The following is a 16,708-nucleotide window of genomic DNA, read 5'->3' as shown; positions in this document are numbered from 1 at the left end:
TGATCTGCCAGAGACATGTTACACATTAATTACTTTTATAAAAATGTTATCATGGATGAGTGTAACATTAATTAAACAGGCTGCTTTGCTACAAATATATTCTTTTACATGTATCACCCAGATTAGACAGCAAACACCAAGAGGAAACACATCAAATTAACATCAAAGCTTTGAACATCAATAGATTATAACAATTTATTGAAATTATTGAAAACAGCTTGCATGACTTTAGTTTTAAGGCATTTTTTAAATTCTCTTTAACAATATTTCACTATATTATAAGACTTTCCACACAGACATATAAAAATACAGCTATTATTCTAAGAATAAACATGGATGTGTCACCTAGTAATTTTTCTGGTCATAGTTTTGGAAATTGTGACATTCACTTTGGCTGATGATACACAGATACATATCCTATGTGTCATTTGCACACAACTAATATTCTCACACACCGCACCACTAATTAACCATGGATTTGCTTCGTTGTAACACAAGCCACCACACGAGATTAAAAAAAACCACTCACAATTTATATGTGTAGACAAATCTACATCCCAGTTTTAGTGAACATTTAAATGCTATAACATCATGCATGATGTAGATCACCGGAATTAACTGAAATCGTACTCTGTTTTATTCTGAATATTAAAAATGGTCACTGTAGTTAATTTAAAATTACACAAGCTCCATGCATTTAATGATCTGTTTTGGCAAATTGCACATATACCCTTGATTTTGTGTTATTGCACAGAGAACCTACAGTGTAGCTAACATCAACTTCCTTCTACCTCCAAGTGCAAATAAAAAGCACATAAGTGAACACAGTGGTATGCCTCAGTCATTAGTGGACTGTATCTTGCTTATAATGCGGCACTGTTTATAACACTTTACACATAATATAACTATTGCTATTAAATACAGTACATACATTATAGCTAGACAACTTTGAATGTGCCACTGAAACCATATCACATAACTCACTTACAGCCACTTTTCTATGTTTGAAGGTATTCACACACGTTGACATAAACATCTTAAAGTTCATCATCACACAGACTTCACATTTGCACAGCCTCTTTGGCAACCTGATGGCATCAGAAGAATAAAAAAACTAACTTTAGAACATTTAAATCTTACAGCACACAACAAGTGAGGTTTGCAGAATCACATTTACAGGATGTTATGATTGTTATAAGTGACTTTTATTTAGTGTTGGTATTTTTTTTTGCCATGTAAAGTATGTTACTAGTCTAAAATATACACTAGGATCATTCGGCTGAATCTCTCACTGACTGAGGAATTGACCCTCAGATCAGTGCTACAAAGCGGACATGGCTTTAGTTTCCTAAAGGCAGCAGACCAGTTAATGTCAGTCTACCAAGTCAAGCAGGATCAGTGCTGGACCAAAATCGTTCTGTTGTCCACACAGATCCAAGAGAAAACTTTTTGTTTCTTCTTTTAGTTTTCATATATATATATATATATATATATATATATATATATATATATATATATATATATATATATATATATATATATATATATATATATATATATATAATTTTTTTTTAAATGTACATGTTTTATATACAGTTACATGTGAACTTTAAGGCTTTAAATTTTGTTATGAAAGTAACACTATTGCACAGACAACAAAGACATGTGAAGGCATCTTAACTACTGAGTCTAATGCTAAAGCCTAACAGTGGTGAGTGGAGCAGCTGAGTGGGCGTACTCCCTCAGTATGGCTTACTTCCCTGATTTATGAGGCTGGCTGGCTCCCTGGCTGGAGACAGCAAGTTTGCTAGCTGTAGCATTGCTTCTATTGCACAAGTCCCTGATTTCCAGCAGGCCCTCGTTCAAGGCTTTAACGAAAACGACCGAGCTAGTCTCTGTGTTGTCCCAGAAACTAGAAATGCAGAAGATGATGTGGTCTGACTGTGGGTTGTAACAGGCGCCATAACCGTTGGGCACTACTGGGCCATAGCAGCAGAACATTTCCACAGTGGTAGGAACCTGGAGTCAAGACCACATAATTATAATCATCATCATAATAATACTACATTTTATTTATAGGTGCCTTTTAAAACACTAAAGGACACAGTTGAAGACATCATAGAAAGGTAAGAAGCAGATTCCTAAAATTAATGTGATATTTTACAGGAAGCCAGTGAAGCTGCCAAAGGACGGGAATAGACCTGATTAATTTGCTACTGTGGGGTGAAAATGTTCTGAGGGAAGCAAAAGCTAAATCTAAAGATGGTCTAACAGAATAAACTCACTATCAGGGGACGTCAGATTCAGGTGAAGTCTAGCAAAGAAACAAAAACAAAAAAAAATGTTTTGGTTGGATAAACAACATCATCATTGTCATCTTCCTTTTCTTCTTCTTTAAGCTGTTAGTGGATCATCTACCATCTCACTAAAAACACCATAGCAGGCCTTATTACCGTCTTGTAAACCTTCCCTTTCACTGTTGCTGCTATCTGCACCCACCCACCCATACATCCCTTCTCTATCTCTTTTGTGGGCTGTCCATTGGTTTGGAGGGTTGACCATATAGGTATTTAAACTCGTCTACCTTAACTATGTCTCCTTGCAGCCTCACTGATACACCTGTCTCCGTCTCATTCACAAACATCTGCTTCTTTTCCTTTTCATTCCTATTCTCAAGCGCATACCTTCACCTCTCCAGGCTCTCTTCCACCTGCTCCCTGCTCACACTACACATCACAATGTTGTCTGCGAATATTATAGTCCATGGACACTCCTGCCTGACCTCATCTGTCAACCTGTCCATCACCACTGCAAACAAGAAGGGGCTCTCTCTTATTAACCTAGCTTCAACAACTCTTGCCCATTTATTTATGGTGTTGTTCATCAGCTTTATCCCTCTGTAGTTATTATAGATGTCCACATAATTCTTGTTTTTAAAAACTGCTACCAGTACACTTGTTCTCCATTCATCAGACGTCATCTCAGTCTCTAAGGTTGTGACAAACGATGTGGTGAAAAAGTCCACTGCCCTCTCTCCTCCGCATCTCCTTAAACCTAATATCTTTAATTAGGCTTCTGCAGTTTGGAAATTGGCACGTGCACATTTGCAGACTCCATTACTGCTTTAAAATAATTACTTTATGGTTTAGTGATTCTCTTTAAGAGGTCTCTTCATTGTTCTTGATTGTCTTTGTTGGTTATAGAGTGTGGTACTGAATGAAAATTTGCCCTTAAAAAACTCCACAGCGGCTTAACTTGAATTAAATGCACACGAGTATCCTCAAATTGCAGAAAACACAATAGCAGATTTATTTGTGCTTTACAGGTATATTAACACATCATTTTTTTCTTTTTCATTCTTAGTTTGTGGAAAAGCAGAGAAACATCTGTATTTCTCTTTTTGTCTCCATGGAACATCTGGTGTTTCATCTGTCCCGATAAAGGGAAACGTATAACTTGAAGAGTGTAGGTTCTGCAGAGGATTTGTATTTCTGGTATCAATTATATATATATTTTAATAGCATATGATTATGTAGTACCTGACTGGTAGAGAGGATGAAGTGGTTACTGGCCAGATATGTCTCATCACAAAAGATTTCTGGCTTTTCCATGTTGAGCTCCTTTGCGATCCTCAGAAGTCCAAGGAGGTGATTGTCTATCGCCATTCCTGTAATCGCCTGAAAAACATATTTTTGACAATTTAAGGGTTTTATGAATAGTTACTTTTCCACATCCATTCACTAAAACGGACTTCTTTATCCCAGAAATGTGGCTCACTGTTCTTTGAAATACAGCTGAGCCACAACCAGAGCCTCATCAAAGCTTTCACCAGCCTCTTACTGTCATTTTTGGGGCAAAACCAAAAAAAAAGAATTTTGGAAGTAAAACTTGTTCTAATTTTTTTTTTTTACCAAAAATTAGATGAGGAGATTAATGTAGAATTTCCATCTGTGCATTATAGATATCGAATCTAGAATCTAGAATCTACCAGTACTTTTAAAGCTAATTACATAGCATGCTTTATTGCACATGTCGACCATTTCTTGGCTGGTGTGGTGAGAACTTTGGATTAATACTCACTGCAATTGTATAACTTGTCTGGGCTTTAATTGCATCCCCCAGTCGCTTCATCTTTTCTGAGTCCTGTCAGAGAAGAAAAGTCATTCAATGAAAAAAAAAGTGGACACAGGACATTTGTTGCATCGAGACAGCAGCAAAGCCAGCCATTTTTCATAGATCCGCTAAATCTTCAGGGGGATCATCTGGTTGACTGACTTTTCCTTGCCAAGGTTGCCAGTCGCACCTGTTTCATAAGTGAGGCGCGATGAGCAGTAAAGTGGGAGTTAGTAATTAAAGCGGAAGTGAGAAAAATGACTCACAGAGAACGCTCCCCTCTCATCTGCCATAGACTTTACAAAGGCCAGGGCCTCGGCGGTCGCTGAGCGAATGTTATCTACGCGACCTTCTTGGAAACGCCGAATTGATGCACTCTCGTAAGTGGACACGAGCCTTCCAGTGCATCTAAGTGCAGGGCAGACATGATTTGAAATTGCACCTTGATGGCAAACAGTTCAATTAGAGATATGCTTATGATATCACACATTGAATATTTGTTACTTGAAAAATGCAAGCTGCAAGGCAACTTGTATGAAGGCATCTGGACTCATCTTCTGCTGCTTGATAAATTCTTTCCCATAATCTTTGAATTTGAAAACATTCATGTCAAGATTATTCACCAGCCTGAAGAAGAAAACAGTAGATTTTTGTGACTTCCAGTCTCAAAAAAATCTGTACTTATTTATAATTGTAGTTGTGTGTTTGTGCTAGTCTTGCCTCTGCAATCTCTCTGCAGATGCTGCTAAGAGTCCTTGGATATGTGGGTTACATTTCCAGCGTAGCCTCCTTGGAGGAGGAAGCTCTCTATAGCTGGAGGACTTGACCATCTTGGAAGGACTTTCCATTCTGTTCAGAACAACAACACGTTTCTTTCAGACACTTCTGGCCTCATCAGCATTCATTTAGATGACCATATTCAGTGTGCAGCCTGTCTTGCTACAGTGGGCTAACTTACATATATTTCATTATGTATTCACAGCACTGCACCAGAACGATCCCTTCAAATGGTGAATGCTCACACACCACTCCACATATCCCATCCACGCCTACAACAAACTGAGAAAATGGGGATTAAATGATTATCCAAATTTTACAGTCATGGAAAACTGAAGCACCTGCAATATCGTCTTACCTGCATTGACTTGTCATACCAGCGGTTTGCACCGTTCTTTTCATGTCCTCCACCATGTAGCATCAACAGGGCCCTGTTGGTGTCACTGGGTTGCAGGCCGCTGGGCTCATCCAGACACACCACACAGATGCAGCTCTCAATCAGTGCCAGAGAGTCCCTGTTGATCTGATCTGGACAGATGAAAGAAGGAAACCCATGTCCTGGATTTGCTTTTTCTAAAAAAATTTGATTAAAATGTTAAATTGAGTAAGAATGAAGTTGTGGTAAGACCTTTTATTAGTGCCTCTCTAGCTTGCGCCCATTCTGTCCTTCCATCAGATGTCAAGATGCCAAAAGGGGGGAGCTTCTCCTCAGCGTTTTCAGACATTTTCACAATCTTCTCCAGCTGGGATAAGATCTCCTCCTCACTGAGCTGCTTGCTGTTTGCGACTACATCCAACACGAAAAACTAGTGAGAAAAATAAATTACAGCAATCACAAGTCTCTCAACTGTTCCATCAAGTACAGCTTCACCAGGGTGATTCAACTCGACAAGAGAATATTTAAGTTAAAATATTTCCTTGCATGCTAATTGCGCTTTATAGCTAACCTTACGGCTACTGTTTGAACAGCTGAGATAATAACGACATTAGTAATAATGACAGGGACTGAGAAGGGCCAATTACCTGCTTCTCTTCCACGATCAGTTTAACATGCGACTCAAGGAAGCTCTCAGACAAAGTGGCCGATTTAATCTGCAGTAATTAAGTTAACTCGCTGTATCTCCATAGGGACGGGCCCTTAGAGGCTACAGATTGATGGCTCCCAGAATCATTTCCAGGGGAGAGTTCCTGAGTTTTTCCATGTTAATTTGCAGTCTCATTCTTAACCTTCATAAAAATCAATATATTAGCCATGGGCTATAGATGCTGCAGATGTTGGTGGCATGTGTTTGAATGTGGATCGGTGACTTTGATGTGACTCTGAGATGAGATGATAATGAGTACAGGCTGTTTTGTACAGGGGATTGTGTTAGATGATAGGTAAGGAAAAGACCACACACACACATAGAAGCCCGTTCAGCTATCTTGGTGAAGACCTTCATTGACATAATGGTTTCCCTAGCCCCTTACCCTAACCATAACCATTAAAAATGAATTCCTAACCCTTACCCTTACCCTAAACCTAACCATAACCTAATTGTAACCCTGAAACTAACACCACATTTTGAGCCTCAAAAAGGCCTTCAAACTTGTGAGGACCGGTGAGTGTGTCCTCACAAGTGACTGTTGGTTCTCACAAGCATAGTAGAATGCAGATTTCGGTCCTCACAAAGATAGCTAGACAGGAACACACACACACACACACACACACACACTTGTTTTAATATCTTAGTGAGGACATCTAATTAACATAATGTTTTCCCTAGCCGCTTATCCTAAACCTCACCATCAAAATTGAATGCCTAAACCTAACTATAACCTAATTGTAACCCTGACACTAAAACCACATCTTGAGTCTCAAAAATGCCTTTAAACTCGTGGGGACGGCTATTTTGTCCCCTTAAGAGACTGTTGGTCCCCACAAGTATAGTAGCACAAGTATAGTAGCAAGTATAGTTTTTGGTCCTCACGAAAATATCTAAACACGCGCGCGCACGCACACACACACACACACACACACACACACACACACACACACACACACACACACACACACACACACACACACACATAATTCTTACCTGCTTTATTTTAAAGCTGGGTTAAAAGCTGGGTTTAAAATAAAGCAGTTAAACTATAAAAGTCAAGTAGGAGAGCCTTATTGGGGATTTAAATGACTTCTGTCACCTGGCTCCTGCTGTGAAACTATAGCTTACCTTACCGCTACATGCTGTCTATTATGACAATTCCTTTTTAGTACTTCCTGGTCCGTCTTGTCCCAGTATGAAACTTTGGCCAGTTTAAATATTCAAATAGACACAGTCAGCCACAGATAGTCACACTTTCATAGCAGGCGCTGCTTTTTGAGAAAGAACTGACTCCCCTGTTACAGCAGAATTAAAATTAGTCAAATAACTAACAGGTCTAATTCTGTTCTATCTGTCCTTCATGCAAAAGGTCTATAAGATGATCCTCAGGAGGTGCAGTAGTGGGTACATTGGGTAAGTTTCTCAGATTCCTTTCAATAATGACTTTACTTACAATTATTATTTTTCTTAGCTTTTTTTCTGTATTTGAGAGGGGTGTAGAAAAGGTTTCTTTATTTACTGTTACCACAGGGAAAAAAAGGTATAATTATATTCACTCAAGTAAAGGTGCTTAGACTAGTCCTTACTTTAAAATCTGACTTGAGCATCTCTGCTACATAGAAACTGACTTGTATGTCACTCTATATGTATTCTCTCAAATGGACAGAAAACACTCTTTAATCAGCAGTATTACTGAGTGTGAGAAGTCTCCTCAACGGCCAGTGTCCTGACCTGATTCTTGCATGCCACAATCATGTGCTCCAGTGCTGAGGATGCTGCCTTCATCTGGACCTTCAGCGTGTCTGTCTTTAATCCCGGATAGCGGTAGGAGGTGAAGAGGCGATAGTACTGCTCCATGCACATAGGCATGACAGCTAGCTGGCCTCGAGTGAAATCCACTGGCAGCGATCGCCTGAGAGACATTTTTACACACACCAGATCACCTATGAAAAGACTTGTGATTCATTATTATATAATTTTGGTTTTAATCTTCAATCCACATAGCTTGCAGGTTGAACTTACGTATCGATGAGAGCCTTGTATTCCAAAACTCCACTGATGAGACGGGCGGCAAATCTTAAAAGAGCAAGAAGGAGGGTGAAATTTGAAAGTGGTATTGTTGTGAAACACCAAAGTTATACAGCAGAATGGCTTGTGATTGTAATTACATATACTCCCATCTCTCAAAGAACTAACAGTAATCACATTATGGTGAATTACTGGGATACAGTGTGAGAGTTGCGTGTGTTCATTTGCGAGAGGGAGAGAGCCGGTCTGTATGTGTGAGTGGGTGAGTGGGCAAAGAGGGAAAACGCAGCGGCTTGTCAGGTCTCATGTTGTATATCATTTGTCTTGGTGTTATTACGTTCAAAGCCAGATCAATACAAAGGAGGCAGCCTCAGTGCACCACACCCCTAAATGAGGCCTGACTAAGAGTCTCCGTGGAGAGCTTGGCCCTGTCACTCCCAATCTAATAAGTGGCCGTGTCAGTAGATTACCAGCTGCTTGGGGTGCTCTGGAAATATTCACTTAGTGGCTGTGCAAGCTGACAAAAGCTAATGTTGAGCTACAGGGCTGGATGGACCGGTGTAATTTCTGGCAGACCACAGCTCATTTAATAACGGTCAAAGATTCTTTCCATGACTGTAAAATTCAGATAATAATCTGAGTCTGCATCTATACAAAAGAACATAAAAATCTGTCAGCAGCTAAAGAGCTGATTATGTGTTTGCGCAGTATTGTGTGCAACATTCAGCATGTGGCCTTTTTTTCCTTTGGTACAGAACTTACAGCGCACACTCACTTTATGCTCAGTCATTGTGTGACATATTAAGTGAGTTACTTTGTAGTTCTCCCACATTTGCTTGCAGCTTGACAGAGAATATTGGTTTTAAGGATAGATGATCAGAGAATAACAGTAATAATAAGTAAAAGAATATTTTCAGCACATTTACATACATTTAAAACAACTATTTAAAGGTTCCAGCTTGTGTTTTCTGGATCATATAGAAAAATAAACTCATGATTTCGGATGGTTTTCAAATTTTAAAAAAATCTGTTATTTAAGACAGTAATTGAAAGGTAGATTCACTGTTAATAAAAGAAAGCTATATTTATTTTTGTTCTGACTTATTGTGACTTTTCCCCTCTGGATAAATATGCTTCTTTGTCATTCATTCCCTTGATAGACACCTAGAAAAACAACTTACAGAGAATCAAACTAAATTTGGATGTTTATCTGACTCAAATATCACCTGCTAAAGAATTTAAATACCGAAATGGAAACATCTGCATCTTCGATTTTGATTAGTTTGACCTTTTATTCTAAAAAAAACTTTGGTTTTACAACCTCCAAAGGAAGGGTGAATAAAAAAAAGTCATCATAGCAGAAGTCCAGAACATACCTGAGGGCGTCTTTATGATCTTTAAACATCTGCTTAGGAAACACCATGGCAGGACTGGAGTTGACTGGCAGGGCCAACCTGTTGTTCAGGTACATGTCCTCCAGCCAGTAGTCATAGACCTAAATGTGAACACAGGGACAGTTTTTGAGAAATGTTTCTTTGTTAAATGTGTTTGGACTCAAGTTATTACTTTCAGAGTTGAGACCTGTGCAGTGAAGTAAAAAGCCATTACAGTGTATCACTGCCAGATGAAAAGGAGAGTGGGAGAGTGGTGCTAGTGTGAGAGTGGGAGTGTGATAGATTTCACTGAGCTGGATGTCTAGTGGACTGACCGATCACCCAGACAAAGCACAAGCGGAGGCAGGGATAAATGTTTATCACGGAGTTTAAGACTTTTTTAACTAATTTTTTATCCTAAATAAAATAATTTACAGCTGATTTCAGCAATTCAACTATCTAACAAACAGTGCAAAAATACATGCAGGTATTTATATAGTCATAAAGTCAAAACAATACAGAAGCTCCTTATTGATAGAAGTAGGATGCACACTGTAATTTTTCCTGTTCATGCACATAAACAACTTTTCATCTGTTAGGTCTGTGTTTACCCAGTTTGCCATCTTGTCCCTCCTCTCTAAAAGCCTCTTCTGGAGAGTCTCTCCCACGCCCCCAGGAGCCCCAAACTTCTCCACGATGGCCCTTGTTTTCTTAAACTGCTCCTCCTTCGCCAGGTGTTGAACGCACTTCAAGTAAGTGTCAAGGGTTTGTTTCAGCAGGGGAACGGGGACCTTTGGCAGCACCTGATATCACAAAAAACATCACACGAAGAGTAATGGAAGGAAAGCAACTGTCAGCATTTTAATGGGATTCAGTGTTCATTAGCTAAAGCAGTCGTTTATTATTAGAACCTAAGTTAATAATGCATTTTGACTGCTTCAAGGCCAATTTGAGAATAAACTACACAGTCTCCTGTGCATTGCAAATTACCCATGAGGTAAGTTCAAATTGATAATATTATCTGTGTGATGTTTGGTCATTTGCATGCTGTTGGTAAGCCAAGATTATAATATGGAGACGTGCAGTGCAAATGCAGAACAATGTATCTGCAAATTCTTGGAAATCTTTAGATATTTTCAGAAGGTCCTTAATTGGTATTTAGAAAATAAATAAATAAATAAATAAATAAATAAATAAATAAATTTAATTAAGCACTGGTTTGACCCTGTAAACGCAGCATTGTCTCTGTTATATTATAGTCTGCTGCATCATTTTGATCAAATTTCTGCACAAAATTAATGTGTGCTATAGTGTCTTGAACATACTTTCTATGTTCACGAATGAGGGTTTTTTTTTTGCCCCTAGCGGCCAGTTAGGCAAATGAAGCTGGCGCTTTCCGTGGTGCTGAAAGCCAGTACCCTTACTTTGCCAACTTAGGCACCACGGGCGGCGCTCGGCACAAAAAAAGTAAAGCTGACTTAAAGAAGCAGCGGTGTGTGTTCATACTTGGCTGTCTCGGTCTCTCGCCGTCCCTCTCTCCAAGATTGGCATGATTAGTCCAGTCTCGACCAGTGAATATAACTCGGAATCTCCCCCCACCCTTAATAGGGTCTGGCTTCAGCCGTTCCTGCATGAAGCGTGTTCAAGGAGAGAAAAGAAGCAAAAAATAAATAAAAATTAGGCCTGTTGATAAAATGTAACTACACATTTGTGTGCTGTCTGAAAGTGAGCCAGCAGGCTTCCATTTTTGATCAAGTTACAGCCTAACGCAATTTACTTCTTGTGCTTGCATTCCAGCTGCGCCTCCTGACTCACTGCAGACAGATAAACATTTTAAAAAGCCCTTTCCTATTTCCTTCCCTTCAAAAAATCCAAAACAAAATAAAGAGGTTTTTCTTTTACATCAATTTTAATATTAAAAGTGCTAAAATCCTAAAGAGACACAATGAAGAGGAGCATCATTAGATGCAAGTCCTTTTAGTGGAAAACAAGTGGACTGATTAACTAAAACTTAACTTGAGCAAAACTGTAAAGTAAAGAAATCTCCCCCCGCTGTGCGCCAAACAGGCTCAGAAATATGATGATGATGGTAACTTTTGAAATGAACACCAAGTCTCCGTTTGTTACAGTTTATCAGAGCCTTACCCGATCAGCGAAGCGATCAAAAGGTCAGAGAAGTGTGTGAAAGTTGGCATCACCTGCCACGTCCAAGCGGTGAAAGCCCATGTTAGAGGAAAACTCCGTTTAGACGCTGGACTGCTCCCCTGTCCCCACGCGTCGCCATACGGCTGTGGCTCCACATTAAAGCACGCCTTGGAAAAGATGCTGAAGGTGTTTGCGTTTACCTACCCCCTTGAGGCAAGAAACTCCTCCCATCGAAATCTATTCGCGGAACATATTATCTGACAGCTTGCTTCCCCCCTCCCGCCCACACCCTATAAAATTTTTAATATATATCAAAAACTGACCGAGCGTCTGGTTGTCATTCAGGTGTCCTGTGATCACCCTGCGGGGTCCACAGTTTTTTTTTTTTTTGTTGTTTTTTAGATTTAAATGCTAAGCTTGTCTCATGGTCTCGGGTTTGACAACGTGGTGAGGTTATAACCGAGAACTAAATCAGTTTATGCGTGTTACACTTGAATTTGTTCGATTTTTGTTTACGCACTGTGACTAATGTGCGCCTCCTGTGTCAGCAAGCAAACATTCAAAAATAAAGATTTTTTCCTGATCGTTTAAAAAATAAATAAATAATGAAATCAAATAACACTTCTCTTGTGTTTTTATGTTTGCAGGAGGGGTGATGCGGACTTTTAGCCACTTTTATCGTCTACAGTTCCTATATTAATATCGAAACAAATCCGGCATTTATGTTGTTTTATTCATTTGAAATTAAAATTATGAAAATGAAATCACCACCGTCACACTGATCCAAACAGAGATTTATTAAAACCACAATTATTCAATTAATACACATTAGTTCATCTTAAGGGGACTGACATCATTAGCTACGTCTTGACAAAATGTTTCGTACACACACACCCGCGCTCAACGGCATACACACTTTGTAGAGATCCACGGATATATATATTTTTTTTATTTGAACAATTTACATTGTGCGTGTATCCACATATGTACAAAATCCATTTATTATGATACATTTAATTTCAAACAAAATAAATAAATAAAACAAAGAGGCCTACTTATTAAAATCCACAATTTTAACAACAAAACAGAAAGAGGCCTTTGATGTGCAAGTGAAAAAAGTTTCCTCCGAGACTAAAAATATAGGCTATTTTGAGAAGGGGAGAAATGTGCTGCTTACAGTTGGTCCCATATAATTTTGTACGCACATTATATCTATTTATATAGTTTGTATATATAATACTGAATAGTACACACAAATTCAACGGCAGCTGAAAGAGCTCTCACAAAACTCGAGTTATACATCCTTGACAAACGCTACATAGACTTGTTTGTTGACACAATGAAACCACAGTCAGAAAAAAGATGAAAGAAAACTTTGAAAAACGAGTCACACAGTTGTGACGTTGGTGACTAGGTGTTTATATTTGCACATCGGTACTTACATAAAATTTTAAATCACTACATTGTAATTTGTCTGCCTCACAAATCTCACAAATGTTTTGATTTGTCGGTCGGATTGTAACCGGTCTAAGTGCACTCCGGGCCGGAGGACTCTTCTGACAAGGACCGCTGTCCTCTGAAAGGGTCAAACCCATTCTCATCTACCGACAGGCAATTCCCTGCCGAACTGTAGCCCTTCTTCTTCGCTCTCCTCTCCTCCATCTTGATTGTGTCGTACAGCCCCTGCGGAGCTTCGTCTAGCAGGTTATCTCTCTCTGAGTAGGACGGTTTCATTTGGCACACGTTGCGCAGCAGCAGCAGGGCTGGTGCGTAAAGCACATTGACAAGACCCATACCAAGATTAAGTTGTACAAAACCGAGACTGTGCACTATCTGCCCGGCTACTATGGGACCCATAGCATAAGCGACAGAGTAGGAAATATCTGCAATAGCATAAACACTACCATACACAGAAACATGACGCACATCAACTAAAAATGCAAGTGTGGGCAGCAGGGCAGTGTCTACCAGCGCTATGCCAAAACAGATGCCGCACAGCGGGGCGATAAGCTGCCCAAAAGTTTTGCATGCGGGAACTGTGCAGGAGCTCGCCCCTATGATAACCATGCCCACAGCTCCGTAAAACCACTGCAAATTTGGATGTTGTGCTGCCAATTTAACCGTTATGTAAACACCGAGAACGTGAGGGAAGAAGGCTGGGAGCCAGGTGAGCCCCATTTCCCACTGAGATGAGTGCATGGTGGTTTCCATCCAGTTGGCTATAGTTGGCTCTAGAAAGGCAAGGGGGATGTTACACACTGTCAGTGCCCCGGCCACCACAGCTATGTAGGGATCAATCATGAGTCTGTATATGGGGGTGCCGACTGGCATGTTCTCTCTAGTCCTGTTAGAGAATGGCTTGATCACGGTCAGTAGCATTAAGCCATCCGCCAGGCAAATGCAGGCGAGCACGATGAACGGCACTCGTTTGCCGACAAACTCGTACAGGACGCCCCCGAAGGGAGGCGCCACCAGACTCCCGAAAGAGATGAACGCCAGAGCAATGCCGAGCGCCCTGCTTCTCTCTCCCTCCTCCGTGTATTTGTCAGCTATCATTGCGATTCCAGAGGTGTCTGCGAAAGCAGAACCGAGACCCTGCAAACTTCTGGCCATAAAGAGAGTCGCGTAATTCTCCCCGAAAGCGAAGATGCAGGTAGAGATAAACATGACAGTCAGTCCAATTAAAAGTGGAATGTCATAGCCCACCCGGTCTATGAAAGTTCCCGACAGAGGGTTAACTAAGAGCTGGAGGATGGCTTTTGATGCAAAAAGTATTCCTATCTGGATATCTAAATTGTCCTTGTTGCTTTTGTCCTGGCTTGTGCTGTTTGCCGAAGTGTTGGAGTGCATCACAACGTGGACGTGTTCTGACTGCTCAAGCTCCAGATCAGCAAGATAGTCTGGAATAATTGGCACGATTACCATGTAGAGCATATTGTCCAACAGGAGAGCCACGCAAACAATCACCAGTATGATCCGTCTTTGCTGGTGAGGATCCCGCATCGCGGTGCCTAACTGCTTGGTTCTTTCACCCATCTCGGACAGTTTTACAGCGGCTGATTTGGCCAGCCCCGAAGAGCCTCCTTCTCCATCCATGGTGTGCTTTTCTTAAAAAAAAAAAAGGATTTTCGATTCAAAACTGTATTTGTGCTTCTTCCGTCTGATGCCGATCTTTTTAACACCTCGGATGACTCATTGGTGCTTTCTTTACACTGAAGTAACGCTCTCCGTCCTCACCTCGCCTGTGCGTAAAGGGAGAGGCGCAGATGAACTTGGTTGCCTCATCTGTGAAGATGGTTTTCTTCAGCTTTCTCCTCTTGTCCTCGGCTCAGCCACGTCCGATGATGTTTCATGATCTCCCGAGAAGTGACGTGGTGAAATCGTAGATTTTCTGCACCTTGCAGAGGTTTCAGCTTCTATTCTTACATATCAAAGTTTTTGTTTGGAGCGATTTTGATAATTATTTGCACAACAGAGAACACTCAATCTCGCTTATCTCTGTTGTCATACCTCCTATCACCTGTGGCACTTTTGCGCTCTGCTCCGAGACCACGAGTGACTCCGTGGCCATTGGTGCACATTAACCCGCAGGTTCGGCGCTATTTTAGTCCCTTTTTTTGTCTCCTCTTTTCAGCAAGTGCTATGACGCATCACCAGCTTGCCCCCAAGTGGATCCCTTCTCCACTTGTCTCTTTTATGTTAATCTCCAACCATTGGCAGCAATCACTTCAACCAATAAGAGCTGGTGAACACTATTACAAAGGCGCAGAAGAAAAATCGTTTCGTACTCTCAGTGTGTGACTCTAGACTTTGGAGATATAGAAAAATATATTGCGCTTTGTCATCACCAGTATATACGCACAAGAGACGGTACATGTTTTCAGAATAAAAGTCTATCCATATCAATCGCACAAAACACAACATTTACGACATTTCTTAGACTTGCCAGTAACGTCATTGACCTTATTGTTTAAAGTTACTTTGTCACACTGCCCTTTTCTGCACCCAAAAGACTCCAGTACCGTGGACAGATTCAGCCCCCACGGGCTCTTTAAACGGCCAGGTTTGAGTCTCTCACTCATTTTTTGAAGCAAAGATACTTTTCATGGCCTTCTTAAAAATGTTGCCTAAACTCCCAAAAGTCATGGCTCTTGTTAGCGTTTGCATTTACACGGAATAATGTCGCATTCAGCTATCAGCGCAGACACTGTGCAGGGTACAAGTTTAACATCGGCGACACCTCGTGGAGAAAATTCATTGGTACAAACAACAGGAGTGGAAATCACTGCATTACCTTTACTAAGTACTACAGTCCTGACATTTTATACAGTTGTAGAATTATTTACAGGCTATTACTACCCAAAGGACCCATTAAAAGAATTTCAATTAAGTGCTTTAGTTTCGGTTTCTTTCAAATATTTGTCTTGCGCAGTACTATTGCTATTTAAGTCTGTTGTTCGTTGTATGACGCTACAAAAGAAACTGCAAAATATTTTTTTTATAGTTGTTATTCTTACTTTCTGTCAGTGTGTGATTCTAATATATGCATTTTAACAAGACTTCTTTCTGTTTGTCAGTAGAGGGCGATAACGACCTACAAATGATTAAAATCACAGGGTAGCGCATGCTCAAGGACAGACTACAAGACTGGCACCTCTTCGTTGGTACTAGAAAACTAATATTAATTGAAGTACAGCAATCTGGGTAAAAAAAAAGAATAACATTTAAATTTATTAAATTAAAATTTGCTAATACAACAACAACAATAGTAGTAATAATAAGAATAATAATTAGGCTCAAATAGTTCTTGGTCATTCCTTTAAAAATAATTCTGCTCTATCCCTTGGAAACACGGAATAAGGAGATGGGAGAGGTGGCTCAGGAGTTTTGCACAGGAAAGTGTATGAATATATATGTATGCACATGAGTTTGATTAAATATTAAATATTGAAGATAAAAAGATAAAAAAAAAAAGATATAAAGATTAAGCAGCATGTGCTTTATGTAAGTGACGGTGCCTAAGTGATTTATATACATATATGTATATGTGTAGGTACACACACACACACACACACACACACACACACACACACACACACACACACAGAGAGAGAGAGAGATAAACATACATATTACATAAACACTTAAAAAAATGTATAATATTATTGCCTTATACATCATTCA

General features: G+C 40.0%; 2 protein-coding genes across 2 annotated transcripts; both read right to left on the bottom strand.

Moving 5' to 3' along the window:
* Nucleotides 1–1,601: 1,601 nt before the first annotated feature.
* On the bottom strand, nucleotides 1,602–11,662 carry chatb (choline O-acetyltransferase b). Its single transcript, XM_080873421.1, has 15 exons — nucleotides 11,525–11,662; nucleotides 10,886–11,006; nucleotides 9,991–10,182; nucleotides 9,383–9,501; nucleotides 8,001–8,054; nucleotides 7,710–7,890; nucleotides 5,519–5,696; nucleotides 5,249–5,418; nucleotides 5,072–5,172; nucleotides 4,834–4,962; nucleotides 4,618–4,740; nucleotides 4,380–4,521; nucleotides 4,081–4,143; nucleotides 3,540–3,677; nucleotides 1,602–2,019 (listed from the first exon to the last, which is right to left on the bottom strand). The coding sequence occupies exons 2-15, from the start codon at nucleotides 10,928–10,930 to the stop codon at nucleotides 1,753–1,755; spliced, it is 1,902 nt and encodes a 633-aa protein (XP_080729547.1). The 5' UTR covers nucleotides 10,931–11,006; nucleotides 11,525–11,662; the 3' UTR covers nucleotides 1,602–1,752.
* Nucleotides 11,663–12,448: 786 nt separating this feature from the next.
* slc18a3b (solute carrier family 18 member 3b) lies at nucleotides 12,449–15,206 on the bottom strand. The gene has a single exon (XM_080873202.1). It carries the CDS (start codon nucleotides 14,618–14,620, stop codon nucleotides 13,052–13,054), a length of 1,569 nt encoding a protein of 522 aa, XP_080729328.1. The 5' UTR covers nucleotides 14,621–15,206; the 3' UTR covers nucleotides 12,449–13,051.
* Between the last annotated feature and the right edge of the window lie 1,502 nt (nucleotides 15,207–16,708).

Source organism: Rhamphochromis sp. 'chilingali' (genome assembly GCF_963969265.1).
Source record: "Rhamphochromis sp. 'chilingali' genome assembly, chromosome: 22".
Lineage (NCBI taxonomy): Eukaryota > Metazoa > Chordata > Actinopteri > Cichliformes > Cichlidae > Rhamphochromis > Rhamphochromis sp. 'chilingali'.
This window is presented reverse-complemented; position numbering and strand designations above follow the sequence as displayed.